At 42.5% G+C, this 22,111-nt stretch overlaps 1 protein-coding gene across 17 annotated transcripts in view; it reads right to left on the bottom strand.

Moving 5' to 3' along the window:
• NRXN2 (neurexin 2) overlaps positions 1-22,111 on the bottom strand; it is a 1,344,669-nt gene that overhangs the window by 332,967 nt on the left and 989,591 nt on the right. For 3 of the 17 annotated variants that reach the window (XM_068260072.1, XM_068260073.1, XM_068260074.1), the window contains exon 1: positions 3,390-4,316. The exons of the other annotated variants lie outside the window; for them this stretch is intronic. In XM_068260072.1, the coding sequence (XP_068116173.1) occupies positions 3,390-3,660 (271 nt within the window). In that variant the 5' untranslated portion in view covers positions 3,661-4,316. Of the gene's footprint in view, positions 1-3,389; positions 4,317-22,111 lie in introns of those variants that run through there. 17 annotated transcript variants of the gene reach the window in all.

Below are 22,111 nucleotides of genomic sequence, written 5' to 3'. Positions count from 1 at the left end.
ATCTTGATGTTCTAATCATAGAAACTAAAGCTAACCTCCTCCTACCCTATTTCAACCATCCTAAACTAGGCCCAATCCTAACCAATATTCACCTTTTTTTCATCTCGTTAAGCTTTACTGAAAAAACAGCTGGCACTAACACATTTACAAATTGAGTGGCTGGGAAAAAAATTCAAATAATTGAAAATGAAGAAACAGTCAAAATATCAACAATTAGTACAGCTTTAAAGCTACATACACACGCAGATGGAAGTTGGTCAAGGAGTTTGTTTGAGGCCATCTCGACCGGAGCAGTGCTTTTCAGCGATGCTAGATTTGGGCGCAGTCGGCGCCTCCATAGACTTCAATAGGAATCACTCCTATTGAAGCACTCAGTGAGTAACGTCGGCTCCTTCAGAAGACGGAGCCGAGATTGCTTAAAAACATAATAATTCGGCCTCCAGCAATCGCTGGAAGCCGAATTATTTCTTTTCCCCACTATCCATGGCGGCCTGGAGGGGGAATAGTAATTAAATTGGCCCGGACTTGTGCAGAAGCAGGATCAGCTATATACTGCTGTATCCTGCGCCCAAGTCTACCGGCGCCGATTTCAAATGTACTCCATCTCGACTAAGAATATAGTTAGAAGTAGTACAGGTAAAAAAGGCAGAGAGCATTGTTCCCCTAGTTACCCAGCTGTATCATTTTCTTTTTTTGGGGGGGGGGGTGGGGGGTTCCCCATAGCAACAATACACACCACTCTGGTCTACGAGAGGGACACCTGTGTACAGCACTTGCATCTTACAATTCCACTATAGGATCTGGCTCGATACTGAGGGGCAACACAAATAGTATGTATATGCATGCCTTGAGTTTGTGCAAACACCTAATTGATTAAAAACAGAGAGATCAGCTACACCTGTCAGCAGACATATGGGAAGCTACAAGGTCTTGCCAAGGCTTTCCCGATTCCCATTACCATGTTCTTCAATGAAAACATCTACCTTTGGAAAGATTCAGCAGCATCAGTAGTGTCTGGGTTCCACCTGAAACAAGCTTATAGCCAATGACGTCAGATTGGAGTCTCAATACCTGCTGTGCATACTTATTCTGGGTCAGTGATTCAGACAACATTGGAAAAACAGGATCAATGCAACAGTCAGGCCTATAGCAATTTTTTTTTTACAAAGATTATACACATGGCAGCCTTTATATCTGCCTTACCACAGGTTTCCTTTATAGCAATTCCAAGCTTGTGAAGAAGAAGGATTGTGATGATCTGAATGGACCCCGTCAATTAAAAAGTACTTACTGTATGTATTTTGAGTGACGGGAAAATGTGTGCATGTGTATAATATGTTGTCTTATTCGGTGTACTGTAGAACAACACTAAGCCTGAGGCCTAATGTTCTTATATGTTAAAAGACCCTGTTGTGGTCTCTAATGGAATTATGCTTTCCAGAGGGGTAGACCAATACATATCCAATTACACTACAGAAAAAGAAAAATTAGGTGTCCAAAAAGGCCGGGAGGCCTTAGCTTCTCATAGGCATGTTTTTGCCTTATCAGTGCTACGTGCATCTCTGATCACCAAATTTACCAGGAGCATTATCCAATTACTAACCTCATTTACCCAATAAAAATGCATGGTCTAAACAGATATATACGAGAATGCCAAAGGGAAGCCAGGAGATCTGTTGAAAACGTAATTCTTCACCTATAGCTTTGACGTAGAGTTTCATCCGAGAACAGCCATTTTGAGACATGTCACAAACTACTAATTTCTGCAGCCACATAAACAAACACATCTAGTTAGCTTTGGTGATGGTGAATGCTGCTGTTTCTGTTATGGACTCTGCACTAATATTCTGAATAATGCTGTGGGTCTATATGTACTGTAGTTACATAGGTAAGCATATACTCAGAACTCCCTACTCATAGTCCAAAAATTGGTAAACTGGCCTGCAATTGAACTTCAGATGTTCCTGAAATGACATCACGTTCTATCTGAAAGCTGACATAGGACTGGATATGTACAGAAAATGACAAGACCTTGGAGGATGCTGCTGTGCGTGGCATGGCTCATTAAAACCGTCCATACGTATATATATGCATACATGCATACCTACCCTGGATGCCATACGCTGATCAAATGCCATGAGCACATACATATGTCTAAAATGCTGGGATTACGTTCTACTAAGAAACATAAAAAAGTATATTCTGCGCTATAGCCTAATGCTATTTCAGAAATAAATGTGCCTTTTATTAAGTCGTGGCTGAGCTTGCTCCCAGCCCTTCTGTCAAAATCAATAGCTATTCCACTCAAGATGGCTACCTTACAGAATGATAAAATATCCTGACTATACATATATATATATATATATATATATATATATATATATATATATATATATATATATATATATATATATTCCAGTATAGCAATGCCACAACTCATTGTGATTCTCTGCGAGCCATGCAGACATATCTGAGAGCTTGTTGTCCTGTCCCCACCTTGGAAACAGATGACCCATACCAAGCTGTTTTATTTCCTGGCCATCATCTGGTTACTGGACAGTAGCATAGGGGGCAGATGCATACTGAGAGCATTCTCTTTGCTTATCATGTGACGGATATCAAACCCCACTGTCAACTCATTTGGGTGAGATGGATTAAGCCTAAAGACAGCTTATTGAGGAGAAACCCCCCTTACTTCCATCACCAGTAGCCACGGCTGCTGCAGTTGCCTTCAGTGCTGGGATCCAACAATAACTGCAGATATTTTAATAACATCCTGTGCCACAGATCCATTAAAAAAAATCTGATACCAGGCAGCAGATTCAATTGCTACACAGTTTAGACAGAGCCGTGTCATAGCATTAGCAATGCATTTAAAACAGCATTATCCTACTTACAGAAAAAAAAGCAGTAAGAAATCTTGATTTTCATATGGCAATTCACAAAGACGTTAGGAAACCCTAAAAAACAGTGAGCTATGATGGTAGGATTAATCTCAGGGATCCTCAAAAATGCAAACATTGGGCTTAAAATCCAAGATGACCATTTACTTATAAAGATGAGAGGTACAACACGACATACACATATACCGACTTAGTACAGGGTAAATGAACATCTCATCATCACATCAGGTTATAGCTGAGAACATTCACCTAACTATGTATTTTATGCTTAATTTGTTTATCCTAAAATCAGCCATCTTATATTACCCAGTTAATCCACCATACCTCACATCCCAGACTCCCTTCTCCATGTTCCCAGCTGTGTTCTCACTAATTTATAAGAGACAACATGCAAGCTGTGCAGTGGTGTTGTATCATTTTTTTTCTCCAGCATTCTGTTTGGTTAAATGTTGATATCAGCCTATTTGATCACCATAATATACTCACCATGTCCTCCTCTTGTTAAGAATGGGGTCCTGTTAATGGCGATGGGGACTGTCCCATGCTTGTTATGAAAATGGTGCACATGGTGAGTGGTACTGAGGCTGGATGATACCCGTGCTGTGTCTGAGACCCTGGCCAGCGCCAGAAGGCCAAGGGGTAAAAGGGTCCGAACCCAGTGGCCAGAACTGGCCATGACCCCCAGGGGGCTGCCAGATGCTCCTCTGGGGGCCAGGCAAAAGGGCAAACACAAGCCTCCTGTTTCCAAAATCAGCATGTCATGCTGACCCCCATTGCCTATCTCAGACAATCTACCTCTCTGGTTCCTAAGTAGGAAGGTAGAACTCTTCTGTCTGGGCAGGCAACGAAGGGTATTACATTTGTGGCTTCAGCCTCCTCCAGCATCCATTGATCCCCAGCAATATCCAGACCAAGAAAAAAAAAGCCAAGAAAAAAAAAATAGAAAAAAAATCCTTTTTAATAAGGGTCAATCTCCTCCAAAGAATCCCTAAATCAGTCTTGTATTCTGTGTCAAATGGTACCTCCAAAAATAAAAAAATAAAAAGACAGAGAAAAGGATCAAATAAATGCCTCGCTTTATTTCAGAAAGCCTTCATTGTAGATAAATCACATCCGGTGAAGCTGTAGAGAATTCAACATCATGGACAGCGATAGAGAGAAATGGAGGAGGAAAGGAGGATTGTGGCATAGGAAAAAAAAAAACATTCACCACACATATATTCCGTTTCAGATGCTCCAGTCTTCAGGGATGGTCTGCAAACATTCCTCATCCTCAGCCAAAAAATGCATACTATCCAAGGATTACAGGTCTCCCTCCCCCAAAAAATGCAAAACAAAACATGATTAGAAAAGCAAAAACATAATAAGAATAATCAACAGCAGCGGAAAGAGAGAAAGAGAGATCTGCCTGTGTGTGCTGCAGAGAGAAAGAGGAAGGAGGGAGGGAGGGAGGAAAGAGGGGGGAGGGGTGAGAGATGAGAAGAGAGAGAAGGTGGGGAGAGAGAGAGAGAGAGGGAGAGATACAGGGGAGAAGCACAGATAGTATGGCTTGAGATCATGTACTTTACAGGTGTATGCAAAGAGGGACAATGAAATATATTGCATTGAACGCCTTACAATGAGAAGCAAAGGAAGATAAAGAACAGACAAAATGTCTGTGACAAGACATGAAGGGGAGTCAGAGGGCAGACAAGACACTAACCCAAACAGAGTGGGAGATGAACAAGAGGAATCGCAACGCTAAGGAAATAGAAGGAGGCTGAAATTCTCAGGGAATAGGAAGAGGAGATGATGTAGGAATACAAAAGGGAGGGAGAACAAGTGGAGGATGCAGCTTAAAGCAAGAGGAAGATGATGAGAGAGCAACGCTGAGGAATGAGGAAGGTGAGGGGGGCAGCAGCCCAGGAAAGGACCAGTCTATAATACAAGGTATACCGAAGCTATAAAGACGTGATAAAGACTGCCCAGAGACTGATGAAGGATGTCTGAAGATGAGCAAGATAAGATCAACAGTGACTGACATCAGCCTGTAGCAGGAGAATAGGAATTGTATACAGGACATAAAACCATAAGGAACATATATAGGAATATAGAGAAGGGGATTTTTTTTAAGGAAAATGGTGTTAAAACTTGCAGCAAAGTTGAGGCACCTAACGGACTGTCTGCTTTGATTTGCTAAGTGTAATTAGCTGGGGGAACCTGAGCGAAATAGCAAGGCAAAACAAAAGACCTTACAGTCACAAGCTGCAAGAAATTAGGAAGGCAAGAAGATGAGACATAGAGAGATCTCTCCAGAGACTGATAATGAGGGAGAGTGATAAATTCATTATCTGATTCCAGCATGCCACATTTTCACTTGGGAGGTTCTGAATAATGCAGTGAGACTTTTTTTTTCTTTAAAGGATTGGGGGATGGTTAGCACCTGTGATCTTTCACACCAATACCTTCCTCCATCCCGCACCATGAAATAGCTTCAACCTACGCAGCCCTCCTGCTGATCCACCCGTTCACAAATACAGCAATGAGGTTACAGCGCTGTGGACGCTAGCAGGATAGCAAAGCCAAAAAAAGCAAATTGCACCATAATAATTATGAAAAAAGAGCACATCTATGAAGATCCAAAGAAAGATTAAGCAGAAGCTGTGATTAAACAGCAATGGGAAGGATGAAGCTGGAGAAATTATAACCATTTATCACACCTTTAGCAAAAAGAAAATCTGAAAAACACCAGCATAGACTACATTTTGGAGCAGATTAATTAAGACTAGTGCAAAGAAAACTGGAGCAGCTGCCCAGAGCAACCACTATGACCAGTGCAAACGTGGGGCAGCTGCCCAGGGCAACCACTATGACCAGTGCAAATGTGGGGCAGCTGCCAAGGGTGACTACTAATGTAGGGCAGCTGCCAAGAGCAACTACTATGACCAGTGCAAATGTGGGGCAGCTGCACAGAGCAACTACTATGACCAGTGCAAATGTGGGGCAGCTGCCCAGAGCAAATACTATGAGCAGTGCAAATGTGGGGCAGCTGCCCAGGGCAACCAGCCACTATGACCAGTGCAAATTTGGGGCAGCTGCTCCAGGCAACCAGCCACTATGACCAGTGCAAATGTGGGGCAGCTGCCCAGAGCAACTACTATGACCAGTGCAAATGTGGGGCAGCTGCCCAGAGCAACTACTATGACCAGTGCAAATGTGGGGCAGCTGCCCAGAGCAACTACTATGACCAGTGCAAATGTGGGGCAGCTGCCCAGAGCAACTACTATGAGCAGTGCAAATGTGGGGCAGCTGCCCAGGGCAACTAGCCACTATGACCAGTGCAAATTTGGGGCAGCTGCCCCAGACAACCAGCCACTATGACCAGTGCAAATGTGGGGCAGCTGCCCAGAGCAACTACTATGACCAGTGCAAATGTGGGGCAGCTGCCCAGAGCAACTACTATGAGCAGTGCAAATGTGGGGCAGCTGCCCAGGGCAACCACTATGGCCAGTGCAAATGTGGGGCAGCTGCCCAGAGGAACCACTATGACCAGTGCAAATGTGGAGCAGCTGCCCAGAGCAAATACTATGACCAGTGCAAATGTGGGGCAGCTGCCTAGAGCAACCACTATGACTAGTGCAAATGTGGAGCAGTTGCCCACTGCAACCACTATGACCAGTGCAAATGTGAGGCAGTTGCCCAGAGCTACTACCAGTGCAAATGTGGAGTAGATGACCAGAGCAGCCACTATGACCAATGCACATGTGGGGTTGCCCAGGACAATTATTTTAACCAGTCCAAATGTGGAGCCTATGACCAAAGCAGCCACTGTGGCCAGTGCAAATGAGGAGTTGCTCAGGGCAACCACTATGACCAGTGCAAATGTGGAGCAGCTGCCCAGAGCAAATACTATGACCAGTGCAAATGTGGGGCAGCCGCCCACAGCAACTACTATGACCACAGTGCAAATGTGGGGCAAATGCTCAAGACAGCCATTATGACCAGTGCAAATGTGGGTCAGCTGCCCAGGGCAACCACTATGGCCAGTGCAAATGTGGGGTAGCTACCGAGAGCAACTACAATGATCAGTGCAAATGTGGGGCAGCTGCCCAGAGCAACTATTATGACCAGTGTAAATGTGGGTCAGCTGCCCAGGGCGACCACTATGACCAGTGCAAATATGGGGCAGCTGCCCAGAGCAACTACTATGACCATTGCAAATGTGAAGTTGCTCAGGGCAACAACAATGGTGGGGAAAAATGTGAAGCCGATGATTAGAGCAGCCACTATAGTGGCTAGCACAAATGTGGCGTTGACCAGGGAAACTACTATGACCAGTGCAAATGTGGAGCAGCTGCACAGGACAATCACTATGACCAGTGCAAATGTGGAGCAGCTGCCCAGGGCAACCACTATTCAAATCAGCTAATGTGATTTACGGCTATAGCGGTGCTCAGTTATTAATTTGGCCGCTGGCAATGGCCGGAGCTCAAATTAGGAAAAAATTTTGTTGCCAGCAATAGCCGATGCTCGAATTACATATTCTCCCCGAGTAGCGAATACTTGAAGGTAGAATGGCAAAAACGCCACTCAAGAGTTGCCCACAGCAAGGTGAGCTGTCTTTCGGTTTTTGGCCTCTTTTCCCCGAATAGTTGAACTGTGTGCTCAGCAAGCAGTTACCAGGCATCAGTCAGCAGTTACCAGGCAGCAGTGAGCACTTACTAGGCAGCAGTGAGCAGTTACCAGGCAGTAAAAAGCAGTTGTGAGATTTTGAGAGGCATTTCACTGCTTATCAACAGTCCATGGAAAAGAGGCCTCACTCTGCGCTTAAATTTCAAATGTATGTACCACTATGACCAGTGCAATAAAAATTGACACGATTGCTGTGATTGCGTATGCGAAAAAAGTATGTGATCACAGCGATTTTTGAGCAATTTTTACCGTGATTTTAATGAAAGTGAAAGGGAGCGATTTTTTAACAAGCGCTCAGGAAGCGCTAATCAAACGCAAGTGATCACAAAAACGCTTAGGGCTTGTTCACATTAGGGCTTGTTTAAGGATTTTTTAAGCACAGGCAATTTGTACAAATTGCCCTAAGAGCGCTTACACTATGATTTCCAATGAGATAGATCTCATTGGGGTGTTCCGTTTGCTTGCCGCTGACTAAAGCGCTGCATGGACCATTTTCAGTACCATTTTCCCTGAATGGAAGGTATAGGAAAAACGCAAAATGCTCACAAAATCGCTTTGTGCAGTGTTTGCATTCGCGTTTTTAAGAATAAAACATTGTATTTATTATTTTCCGGATCAAAGAGTTCACTTCCTGACTTGCACCAGGGAGTGAGTTAAAAAAATGCTCTGCAAAAGCGCTTAGAAAAGCAATTTTAACAAAAATGCATCACCCACCCAAGCGCCGGGAAACACAAAAGGAAACTGCGTTAAAAAAACGCCCAGTGCAAACGCTAATGCGATCAGAACTCAGTGTGGATCCGTCCTTATGGCTTGCTCACACTGCAAGAGCTTTTTAAGTGCTAGTGATTTGAAAAGCTCTTGCTAATGCAATGCTATGGGGGGATTTTTACAAAATCACATTGCTCCAGTGAGAACACACACATAGGATAACATTAGCAAGAGCTTTTAAAATCACAAAGCGCTCAGAACAGCTCTTGTAGTGTGAACAAAGTGACTGCATAACTTTTGTGTGTGCAGCATCCAGAATACTGAAAATGTGTCTTGATATTGGTGCTATAGAAATAAAATAATATTAATAATGAAATGTAATCTTTTATGAGAGCTGCATAGCTGTCATCCGAAAACAAACCTTTATTCCTGACTCCCCCAGTAACTTAGACCTATAGTGTTTACTTTACACCTTCAGTAATATGTAATACAAGCCTTCATTCTCATTGTCAAGGATTTGTGAATGTATACCATGCATATGCTAATGAGCCCCACATTGCCCCTCGATCAATACTGCAGGTAGAATCAATTACTGGTCTTTTTTCTCTGAGATACAACTTACAAGCAGTTCCGCATTGCAAGTAGCTTGTACACTGTCTATAGCAGTACTGTGGCTGCTGCCAGCTTCCCTCCGCTCCTTATTATGTCCTTCTAACTCATCAGTACTGGATTTCTAGGCAGTACTTCATGCACATATGCATTATAATAATAATAGTAAATTTAGATTTAATAAAACACATTCATTTTAGCTAAAATCTGTTTAAAAGAAGGAGGTCCCCTCGAAGATCAAGAGGCCGCAAACAATAGCAGCAGGGGGCGGGGCTCTATAGCTTTGCTCTGCAGAGAGCAATGTAAAGCTTGGGGCTTCAGGAGAGATAGAATTATGTGTTGTGATTCTGCAATACACAAGCCAGCCTGCACATTGCGCATAATGTTATAAGGTACAGAACTGCCCCAGGACGGCCTCTGCCCCCCCCCCAGCTACGGCCCCCAGGGGGCGCTATACGTACGCCGCTGGATCTAACCAGATACATCTACAGTCACTTTGCAGGGATAGTGACTTCTTCCCGTGGGCAACAGTTTGGGGCCGAGTATGTATAGGCGTGCATCAAAAAAGGGCGCCTGAAAAAAAGGTGCGGGATATAGCCGAAATTATAAGTTGTAATGTAAAACAATATTTTTCGTTTATAGCTGATAAATGAAAATCTAGTGCTAAATAGGTTCAATAAACGGAGATGAAACTGAAAAATACTGTCTATAACAAAAAACGAAAACGGAAATGAAACGTCAAATAGCGTCTATACCAAAAAACGATATTTACTCTTGTATGAAGCATAGTAATACAATGGTAGATTTTACAGGTATTTTACTGGAATTATACCTAACTGTAGGCTCACACAGATCTCTTCCTACCCCTATCCCTAACCCCTAGACCCCCCCTTTGTGTAAATATACATAATTTAATACATTTTATATATTACAAATATTGTACTGTAACTATGCATAACCCTACTCTCATACAGAACCCTCCCTGTACCTATCCCTAACCCCTAGACCTCCCTGGAGGTGCCTAACCCTAACCACCCCCCTGTTGGTGCCTAACCCTAACCAACCCCCTGGTGGTGCCTAACCTTAACCAACCCCCTGGTGGTGCCTAACCCTAACCAACCCCCTGGTGATACCTAACCCTAAGACCCCCCTGGTGGTGCCTAACCATAAGAGCTCCCTGGTGGTGCCTAACCCTAAATCTCCCCTGGTGGTGCCTAACCCTAAGACCCCCTTTGTGGTGCCCAACTTTAAGACCTCCCTGGTGGTGCCTAACCCTAATACACCTCTAGTGGTGCCTAACCCTAACCATCCCCCTGGTGGTGCCTAACCCTAACCATTCCCACTGCACAAACACCATCCATTACACACACATAAACATTAATATATTTATTCCTTAAAATACTTCACTATAAATAACATGAATAGAATAATTTATATATTTGTAATAAAATAAATAACCTTAAAATAACCTGCACATTAATAATAATATAAGCAGAAAAAGGTATATATATATATATATATATATATATATATATATATTATATATATATATATTAGAATAAATAGCCTTACAACCACGTACGCATTAAAAATCTTAAAATAACGGTAATATTAAAAGCCATATATTAGTAAGAAAAATCTAAAAACTATAATCGACACATTATAAGTCTAAAAAGCAAAGTTAATACCTAAAGCGATGTATTGCTAACATAATAAGGTTGAAAACGATATTTAAGCATTATACGTATGAAAACGAATTTTAAAGTGATAAAATAAGTGTAAATGAAAATTTACTTGTTACAGTCCTGAAAGTGAAATTTAAAAACGAAAAAACAAGTAAAACACAAAGTCAAAATGAATTTGTAAACTATATTTGTAATAAACCTTATTCTGTAAAGGAAACTTTTGTTAACACGATCCCTGCAACCGCTATTTCATGAACGCCCAAGTTTCCTGTCGGGCGCCCAATAGCCGATATTTTGCATTGCAGTCTATGGTGGCGCCCTTTTTGTCCATTAGCCATATGCGCCCCTTTTTACTGCTTCCTATGTATAGTGACATGTTAGCGAAGGATACATGCCTTTGTCACCAAAATTGCTACATACCGTATGTTAAAGAGAATAGTAGGTACATTATACATAAAACATTTTAAAAATGCAATGGAAAAATGTTTTTTAAACTCAGAAAAATTTGTTTAAGAACCATTTTATTTTTGCATTTTTAGAATCGCTTTTCTCAAAAACTACAAGGTCTTTTTGAAAAATATTTTTTTGTATGGGAGCTTTGATATTAATCACTAAAGTTGGCACAAAATTATGTGGAAATTACGTTAAAATTTAGCAAAATGACTAATGATCACTAATGATTACAATGACAGCCGAAATTACGTTTCATAAATTTGTGCTCATTACTAGTCGCTAAAGAGGCAGCATGCCGGATGTTTAGGTGATGTAGGGGGGGGGTTCCCATACACACTCTAGATTCTCACCCAAGGTGGTCTTTCTTGTTTTGTCCAGCCAAGTTTAATCCAGTGTGTATACATAGCTTAACAATGACCTTCTGCAATCCTTACTTTCCAATCGGTATGTAGAATAGCAGTATGTCAGCCTTCCTGGCATTGCACTGAGAAAGACTGCTTTGGAGGGGCAGAGGTTAGCCATTTACACTGTATTTGTTACTGTATTGAAGATCACCAATTTGTCTCAGCTTCTGAAGTTGGCTGGGCTGCTATTATGTAAATGGATAGAAATTCTAAATTAGACACTCTATTTTGTGTTGTGCCCGACCTTCTTCCTGACCACTAGTGGAAACTGGGAGCCATGCTGCGTCCGTGCCTGCCCCTAAAATTGCATTACTGTTGTATACAGAGGAGCTCAGAGCCAAGGAGTATAGGGAAAGCAATTAGATGGAGCTGGGAACAGGCAGGGAGTGGAGTGGAGGCTGTGAGAGCAGACAGCTCTATTATTTGTATTATTATTTGCTACACTACGACCAGCAATGAAGTCAGCATGCTGCTGGATAGTCTGTTATCTGTTCATTATTGCTCTACTTCTCCATTACAGGGTAGTAACTAGTATGCAGAGTCTTGTACTTACAGCTCCACGGAAATAATCTTTCTGTTCCTTTTTATCTGTCCGTCTGTTTTCTGTGTCCTGGCTGTCTTTCTATAGATCATTTCTTTCTCAAGTAGCCCTTTGAGTTATGTCTCCTAGGATGCTGTGATATTCCTTTTCAAAAGGTTATATATTAAAGGATACCTAAAGTGAGGGGATTATGGAGGGTGCCATTGCTTTCTTCCTTTAAAAAAATACTGCTTGCCCGGATCTCGTGTTAATCTTTTGCATTTAATACCGTATGACTCACTGACCTAGAATACAAATGCAGGGCGGGTGTCCTGGCTTCATGCTTGCTACCGTTGTGTGATCAGCACGACAGCCTGGGCGAATATATGGTTTAGAACATTTAGAACAGCATAAGGCTACATTTACAGTGGGGCACTGTGGTGTGGCGCAACAGTGTTTTCGGCATTCCAATTCACTGTATACAGTGCGTTACCGCAAAGCTTGCGCGTTACCAGGTACAGTGAAGCATACTGTTAATTGCCTGTATGCTTCACTGTATGTGACACAATGGGCTTGATTCACTAATCTGTGATAACTAAAGTATCACACCTTATCAAAGATATCACACCTTATAAAAGTTAACACTCCTTATCAGAGTAGCATAGCGAGCGCTACGAACCCGCAGGGGCTCAGGGCAGGACAAGTGCCATTGCCAATTAGCAGGCATAAGTTCGTAGCGCTCGCTATGCTACTCTGATAAGGCGTGTTAACTTTGATAAGGTGTGATATCTTTGATAAGGTGTGATATTTGAGTTATCACTGTTTAGTGAATCAAGCCCGATGTGTGTATAACGTGCGGTATGACTTTTACACTCCATTGTATTACTGCTTCTACAGGGAATACAATGCAATGCCCACTGTGAACATAGCCATAGGGTCATGGCTTAGCTTCCCATTGGAGGAAACTAAAGGAGGCGGGGAGCGGTGGGGGGAGCCTGTTGATGGATTGACAAGCCGTAGGTAAATAGCAGGCTAGCGACAAGGAGATTGTCGCTAGCCTGGTGGTATTTTGCTGGGGGGGACAGCAGAGCCAAGGGGTGGGGGAGGGTTGGGAGGGTTGGCGGCTGCAGCACAAGGACACAGATCCATGTGATTGTGCACAGGATGTGCCTCTGTGTCCTTTTAAGATTTGAAAATGCCGCCTCGGGTTCTCTTAAAAAATGCAAGTGTAAGAATAATTCAAATGCTTGAAAAACACATGCGATTTCTCAGCAATTTTGTTTGCATTTGTGATTCTGGGAGTCTGAGCTACAGTTGTTCCAGCTGTTATGATCATGTCTGCAGCATGTATTGTTGGCTGCAGTTTGACTGAAGACAAGTAGTTTTTGATGTCATTACATGCATTTGCTTGCATAGTTTGGTTTGCACTCAAACTAGTTGCTGACTCTATCTGCAGTGGCTCTGCAATGCTGGCCAGCTCAGGATTGAATAATTACCATTCACCTGTGTGGGAATCTGCATGTCTGCTCCCATTGGATGACCTCAGTATAAAGATCTGCTTCCTGCAGGGCTCCTTGGGCTATCATAGCTTCAGTTAAGCCTGTCTTGCTGTTGCTTTAGTCCCGGATCGTGTTTCTTGTTCTAAAGATACTTTGCTGGTCTTGCATCATATATTGGTTCATTGCCAATATATATGCATACCAGCACGTTTATTATTTTCCTTGTATTCGTGTTACGTTGATACATCAGTGACGCTGATATATACGTACACGAACTGTTTATATCCTGTGTTCAGTTAGTCAGCTTTCCAGCACGTTTTGGTAGTTTGCGCGTATCGTGATCACCCGTGCTGAGTTAGTTATCCTGCTCCTGGTTCTGTCTGTGGATTGCGTTCATCTCTGAGAAGAGATAACGAATCCTTCTGAATCCTGTCCTGTTAGCGTTTGTGGATTGCGTTTGTCTCCGCGAACAGATAGCGAATCCTTCTGAGCCCTGTTCCCTGTATTGCTCCAGTCCTAGTCAGTGTTCCTGCTTATGTCATATATCGGTTCATTGCCGATATATACATATGTTAGTCAGACGTTACAAATAGTTTCATTGATAGCTGTAATTGTAATACGCTAGGAAAACATACTTATTGTATATTTATCTGTGTTACGTTCATCTATCTTGATCCTGCTATTTCCTGACTATCTTGTCTTGTCTTTGTGAGGCACGCCATCGCTGCAAACGCATTGGCTGCCTCATTCCAGTCTGTCTTGTTGTGGACGCTTGCTGTCACTAAGTAGTGGCTAGTTAAGCAAGCGTTCATTCTGTCTACCTGTCCTGATCTCCTCAGTTCTGGTTTATGCGCTCAGCACTACTTTGCGCTGAGACGTTATCACGAAAGTATTGTTTGTGGCTGTTCGGATCTGCACCGGCTCTGTGCGCCACAATCTCCTATTGGAGTCAGTCCTCTCCTCCACTAAACTGGGGATATCCTGATTCCTTGTGCTGGTGTGTGTACCTCCTCCACGTCAGCTTATGCATCGCGTGCTGACCGTGGAGAATACACCTCCAAGCCTGACACCAGCAAGCTTTGGCAGGATGCATGGAGGGGGTGTGGTCTGGGGGGCTTAGAGGCTTCAACCTGCAAGTAGAGCAATGCATGCTTATACTTAAAAAAAAAAAAAAAAAAACAGGATTTCATATTAAAATGTATGATCAGTTTTTAATTTGGGTCCACTTTAATATGCCTACATGGTGTTGCTGGTATTATCCTAAATTGGGAGAATGCTCCTTTTAGATACAAAGGGCAAAAAAGGCACTCTATCACAGGGCAATCCATCTTACCCCAGTTAAACACTCAGTAGCTTAGTAAGGATTGAATATTTTTTGAGATACCACAACAATGTTTTGCAGTTCGAAAAAAAGAGTTCAAATCTTTATTTGCACAAAATACAAAAATATTTCTTGTTGAAAGCGATTAAGACAATCCAATCGGTCAATCTTCATGAAGATCACAGATTTAGTCAAAGCACATCAACTATTGCATCCTCATGATGCCAATACAATGATACATTTTGGCTTGGAGTAGTTAGCAAAGTACTTTTCTAGACAGGCAACAACACTAATTTGTTACAGGCATGTGCCCTTTGTCAGGCCTTCAGTATTAAAAAAGATTTTTATTTCTCCTTAGACCAAAAAAACCTCAAAGAGAGGCTCAGTTTATAAACAAATGACCATCTGTACCAACCAGATGGAGTCCAATACCATCTCACTGGCACGAAAAAGAATAATGATGCATCTGGCATCTTCTTCATGAAAATTGACCAATTGGATTGTCTTCACTGCTTTCAATAAGGAATATTTTTGTGTTTTGTGCAAATAAAGATTTGAACTCTTTTTCGAACTGTAAAACATTGTGGTATCTCAAATGCTATTAAATCCTTACTAAACTACTAAATGGCATTACATGATGCAACTTTTATCCCCTCCGTCACATTGTGATCCTGTATGTGGGCTAGTGTGAACTAGACTAAAGGTACATACACGCGTCCAACTTTTTCGACCAACTTGTTGTCAGACTTGTCGTTTGAACGACAAGTTGGACGTGTGTACGTGCTGTTGAGTGACTGATAACAGCCGGTTTGCCCGATCTGCTAAACGGATCAGTTGGACCAACTGTCGTTCAAACGACTGTTAGGTCCGTACATGTGTACAAACCACTTTTAGTAGATTGTCCAACTAACAGATGTTCAAACAAAAAGTCGTTTAATCAGTCATTTCATCTAGTCCAGGGGTAGGCAACCCGTGGCTCCAGAGCCGCATGCGGCTCTTTTTCACCTTTGCCACGGCTCCTAGGCCGCGGCTCAGGTAGTGTGTGTCAGTGGCTGCGGCGCGCGTGTGACGTGTGCTGCCGCTGGCCAGCAGCCTATCAGAGAGGCCGCCGGACCGGTGCGGGGCTTAGGGCGGCCATTTTCCCGTAGCCCTGCAGTGTAATGCAGGCAGGACGTGACGTCGGGAAGGAAGAGGATCGTGGGAGTTGCGCGCCACAAGGAGGTCGGGACAGGAGGAGATCGTGACAGGAGGTATTCTGACTAGGTGAGTAAATGGGTTTTTCTTTTCATATCTGCTGAAGGATTGTGCATATTAGGGTCAGATCTGCTGAAGGATTGTGCATATTGGGGTCAGATCTGCTGAAGGATTGTGCATATTGGGGTCAGATCTGCTGAAGGATTGTGCATATTGGGGTCAGATCTGCTGAAGGATTGTGCATATTGGGGTCATATCTGCTAACAATTTGTGCATATTGGGGTCATATCTGCTAACGATTTGTGCATATTGGGGTCATATCTGATCCTGTATATAGCATTAAGGTAAGAAACAATATATGCAGTATTAAGGTGCCCATACACTCGTCAGATTGGCAGCAGATAGATAAGAAATGCATCTGATGATCTATCTGATGCGTTTTTAGAACATTTTTTACCAGGATAGAATTCCAATAGATTTCAGTTTGAAATCTATTGAAATTCGATCTGATGGCATTTTTTTGCCATCAGATTTCCATTAACCACCTTAGCGGTATGGACGAGCTCAGCTCGTCCATTACCACCAGAGGGTGCCGCTCAGGCCCTGCTGGGCCGATTTTGATCAAATAAAGAGCAGCACACGCAGCCGGCACTTTGCCAGCCGCGTGTGCTGCCCGATCGCCGCCGCTCTGCGGCGATCCGCCGCGAGCAGCGGCGAAAGAGGGTCCCCCCAGCCGCCTGAGCCCTGCGCAGCCGGAACAAATAGTTCCGGCCAGCGCTAAGGGCTGGATCGGAGGCGGCTGACGTCAGGACGTCGGCTGACGTCCATGACGTCACTCCGCTCGTCGCCATGGCGACAGGAGAAGCCAAACACGGAAGGCTGCTCATTGCGGCCTTCCGTGTTACTTTTGGCCGCCGGAGGCGATCAGAAGAACGCCTCCGGAGCGCCATCTAGTGGGCTTTCATGCAGCCAACTTTCAGTTGGCTGCATGAAATAGTTTTTTTTTATTTAAAAAAAACCCTCATGCAGCTGCCCTGGCGATCTTAATAGAACGCCAGGGTGGTTAAGGCCAATGCAAACTGATAAGCAATCTCATCAGATCGACCTAAATTTTCCACCCTGCAAGTTCGATGGAAATCCATCGAAATCGGCCGTCGATCGGTCGATTGGCCAACCGATTTGCAATCGATTGATCGATCGGGATCGATCGGTCGGCCAGAAAATCGGCTGAGTGTATGGGCTGCTTTAGATTTGTTTTATAATGGTTTTGCGGCTCCCAGTTTTTTTCTCTTTTCGGAAACGGGTCCAAGTGGCTCTTTATGTCTTAAAGGTTGCAGACCCCTGATCTAGTCCATTGTTCTGTCCAGTCCATTGTCCATTATCAAGTTGGTTGAACGACATGTAAATTAGTTAAATTAGCATATCAGACGCTGTGCTGTTTGCACTGCAAGTCGTTCAAACGACAATCAGGCGTAAAGTTGGACGTGTGTACGCACTTTGACACCACATGATCAGAGATGAAGATAATCGGATAATGGGATCAGATTGGTGAGACAGGAAGGGGCAGGCACAATTTAAAAGTCATGCTGTAGTTTCCCTTCATACATGAGAAAAAAAGCCAATATCAGAGTGAAAAAAAACCCTGCACTGAAGTCAGATCTGGAGCAAATGTAAGATGGCAGCCTGTATGAATGTTTTAAAGGTTTGCCTTACTTTACAGGCTTTGGATATAGGTTTACCTCAATGTTTCCCGAGGGCTCAGAAATAGTCACAGTCAACAAACCCAGCCATATTGTTAGTCTATACTATATATCACTAAAATGCGACCATACAGATCTATGTAATGAATGACTCCCCTATATGTCACATTAGTATCTTCTCTGTTGATGGAACACATAACATCTCGTTACACAGATCAGCAGGGGATCTATTATGTGTGCAAGATTTACTTAAACACAGAGGGAGATCTGTGATTGAATGCAAATAGAAAAGAACTGGTGGAACAAGTGGCTTTTCCGTGTTAATGAATGTATGTATTCACTCGGCAGACCATAATAATAGTAAGTAGGATCACCTCAAATAGATTAATGACAGGAGCACTTGCAAAATGGTTGTCTTGCTGGGGCGGTGGAGGGTACATTAATCATCTTATGGGCTGAGTTATGCTACCATCAGGGAATGTCCCAATTTTTTTTATTTTTTTTATCGTTAGTATGTATTTATATGACTTTGACATCTTCTGTAGCTTTTATAGATAACGCACACTAAGAAGGAGGAGCTTGCATTCCAATCATTACCGTAGTCATTGTCTAATGATCCTTCCATAATCTAAGGGCAGTTTTAGGCCTCTTTTCCATGGACAGTTGATAAGCACTGAAATGCCTCTCAAACTCTCACAGCTGCTTGCTGCTGCCTGGTAACTGATCACTGCTGCCAGGTAACTGCTCACTGCTGCCTGGTAACTGCTTGCTGAGCACACAGTTCAACTGCTCGTGGAAAAGAGGCCTTAAAGGGAACCTAAAGTGAGTAAAATTATTTAAAATAAATACATGACATAGCTGCAAATGAATATTACATGCTAACCTCACCATCAGGTCCTCTCAGAAGCTCACCATTTTCTTTTTATAGTGATCTCTTGCAATTCTGATAATATTTTGTCAGAACTGAAATATGCCAGTTGCTGTCAGGTATATATCAGCAGCTGTCAGTTACAACTCAAAGTGCAATGTAATGTCCATGTTTCCCTATGGCTCAAGTGGGTGACAGTTTAACAGTGTGCTGACCACCAGGAAGCTGTTATGGGGTAATGGCCATTTTAAAAATGTAGGAAGGAAAATTTAATTGATCTCAGTGGACAAATAGGACGCAGGAGAGGAGAAAGAGATTGAGGAGTGGACTAGACAGGAGGTAAGTATGACCTGTGCATGGTTATTTTAATTTTTTTACTTTCAGTTCAGGTTCTCTTTAAGGAGAACCAAATCACCAGGATGTTTTTGGGCGAACATACAAATGCCATCAAGATGGTATTCTGGCCAATATTTCAACCTGGGACTCTATACAAGGTGACAACACTAACCCCTACACCAGTGATGGCTAGCCTTGGCACTCCAGTTGTAACAAAACTACAAATTCCATCATGCCTCTGCCTCCCCGAGTTATGCTTAGAGCTGGCAGAATATTGCAATACATCATGGGACTTGTAGTTCCACCACAGCTGGAGTGCCAAGGTTAGACATCACTGCCCTATGCCATCGGACTGCCTGGCAACACACCCAATTTTTGAAATATAGAATATACTTGTGGAAGGAGGCATTCAAATTTTTTTTGGGTACAGATGGACGATGAGATGCTAATCATTCAGTGCTGATGCAATTTTATGCAAATATGCTTCTTGAAAATTGATCAATCAGGTGCAGCAAATGCTGCATTTGACTGGTTCATTTCAAAGTTGCACACATTTTCCTAAAATATGCATACAAATTTGTAACGATTCTTAATTATTAGTATTCATTGAGCTTCACGTCCTACGGGACCCTGTCATTCCCTGTTTGACAAGAGGGGGTTTATTGGCAGAAGATATAGCTTTAGCTACGTACATGAATACAGCTTATAGGACATATAGTTAGGCATGGTAAATTAAATAATTCCAAGTTTATGCAAGATTATGCAAATTATGACTGCAAATGCATGCAGCTTGAAAATGGACCAAAGGAATTCCCCCTTAATGGACTTTCATTTGTTTAGTTTTCAAGCTGAATAAATTCCAAAGAGACTGACCATCAACTTGGAATGAATTTCATCTCACTGAGCATCTCTAAATATAACTACATTGTACATGTAGTGACTATATTTCTGAGGGCTTGAAACATCTGTTTACCCCTAATTACATCTCACATCGGATCATATCGCAATTTGCTGTAGCAGCGGGCAAACTTCATCCATTCAGACAGCTACCGCGTTGGATTGCTCATTCTTTGTGGCTGGACACACTCACTGTGGGTGTTTTTGGATTATCTGCTGGTTCACCGCAGGCATAATGCAGTAAACCTATCAAGCAGCGGTGGTAGCTTCAAATTCATCTCATTACATTGAGGAAGTGCAAAGAGTTAAAAGATTTTTAGGTTGTGTGAGCTTCATTATAGTTTTCTGTGAAACTTGACTGTTACTTTGGTTACAACTCTGAGATGTCCTTTGGATACAATTATGGCATTTAACCATCTATCATATGCCATGGCCTTTATTTTTTATGCAGTTATGCCTGAACATCTTGTTGTTATTTGTTGAGAAACAATGGTCTTTCCTCTCAGTGCTTTGATTGCCTGTTTACTTATGCTACATACACACTTGAAAGATAAATGAAAGATATCAGACCAATTTTACCCCCTTCCATGTAGTATGAGAGCCATACCTACACAGTCTATTCTATTGTGCTGAACTCCCCATCAGATAATAATCTTTGCAGGATGCTCTACAGAAAGATGCTGTACACAAAGATGCTGTACACATTTGAAAGATCATTATCTGCAAAAGATCTGTTCCTGTAAAAGATCCATTCCTGCAAAATGCATTCATAGCCTATGATATCTGCAGATCCTTATACACACCTTGTTTAACAGACATTCATCTGCAGATCATCTGCAGATCAGATCCACCAGGATGGATTTTCAGATCTGCTGATGATTGTCAGATATGCAGATGAAGTCTGTTAAACAAGGTGTGTATGATGATCTGCAGTTCTCATAGACTATGAATGCATTTTGCAGGAACGGATCTTTTGCAGGAACAGATCTTTTGCAGATAATGATCTTTTGAATGTGTACAGCATCTTTGTGTGCAGCATCTTGCAAAGATTTTTATCTGATGGGGAGTTCAGCTCCATAGAATAGACTGTGTAGGTATGGCTCATATACTACATGGAAGGGGGTAAAATTGATCTGATATCTTTCATGTATCTTTCAAGTGTGTACACACCATTAGTCTGCTCTCATCTCTCACCAAGGCCACAAGATGGTATGTTTATGCAACAAACCTGTGTTTAGGGGTTCTTAGCAAAGGCCATGAAAATTTACAGTTAAATAATACATTTTATTGGCTAAATGGAAAATAGTAGAAATATTTTTAGATAGCACAGGTCTATTTGTCAGGAATTATCCATGCATTCCTTACACTCTCAATAAAAGCCCCTGATGAGTCTTAGATAGATAGACGTAGGAATCAGTTCTATAAGGTTTAGAAATTGAACCTGTTGGACAATCTCTGTTTGATAGTAGCGGGGAAGGAGGTTTCTGTGCGTGTCGTTGTTGGTTGACAGCGTTGCTTTGCATTGAGCAGTACAATGCTTGTGGCTTGATCAATAAGATTGATGTCCAATAGATTCTAGCTTAACTATATCAAGACTGAGGCCCATATCTTATTAACTTTCCTCCAAGGAGATATTTTCAAAGTTTACCACTTCAATACCAAAAGTGACCCCGAAGCAAGCTATAAATAGAGCCTTCCTGGTCCTCTACCCCTTTTCTTGTTCCACCACTGTCCCCCTGGTAAAGTTATTAGACTTCCAGGTCAAATGCACCTTCATTCCTCCTCGAGCAGGCTCTGTACTGCATATGTGCAATCACAGACTTGCACATTCGCAGAAAAGAGACGCGCGTCCTCAAGGACCCGGGTACTTCTGAATCTTGCCTGAGGAGTGCTGAAAACACAGAGGAACGACAGGACAGAGAGAAGACCAAGAAAGATTTATGAGATCCAGAGCCTTCCCTCTCCAAATGTAAGCATCAAAGTCACTTCAGGTTTGCTTTAAGGCTCTCACCATGCAAGAAAATACTTAAAAGTAGTTTAATATTACCTTTTACTTACTTTTTAGTACTTTTTCAATTGCTAAGTGGCTCAGGAAAAAAAAGGTTTATTAGATAAAGGGTTGAGTGCACCATGCAGTGATGGAATCGGTCACTATCTGGTAAAAATCCTAACGGACATGGATCAATCAGCTTGGCATCGGGAACAATCCTTTAAGGTCCCACAGCACAGTTCCACTCTGAGCCAGGCCTCTGTTTTCCCCTTTGTAAGATCACGACCCGTGCCAGGGTCATGATCTTCTGCGCATGTGCGCCACATGCCTCTCCTGATCATCACACTTCCATT

The sequence above is a fragment of the Hyperolius riggenbachi genome, chromosome 11 (genome assembly GCF_040937935.1).
Source record: "Hyperolius riggenbachi isolate aHypRig1 chromosome 11, aHypRig1.pri, whole genome shotgun sequence".
In the NCBI taxonomy this organism is placed as follows: Eukaryota; Metazoa; Chordata; class Amphibia; order Anura; family Hyperoliidae; genus Hyperolius; species Hyperolius riggenbachi.
The sequence above is the reverse complement of the archived record's forward strand: the minus strand, read 5'-3'. Positions and strand labels throughout refer to the sequence as shown.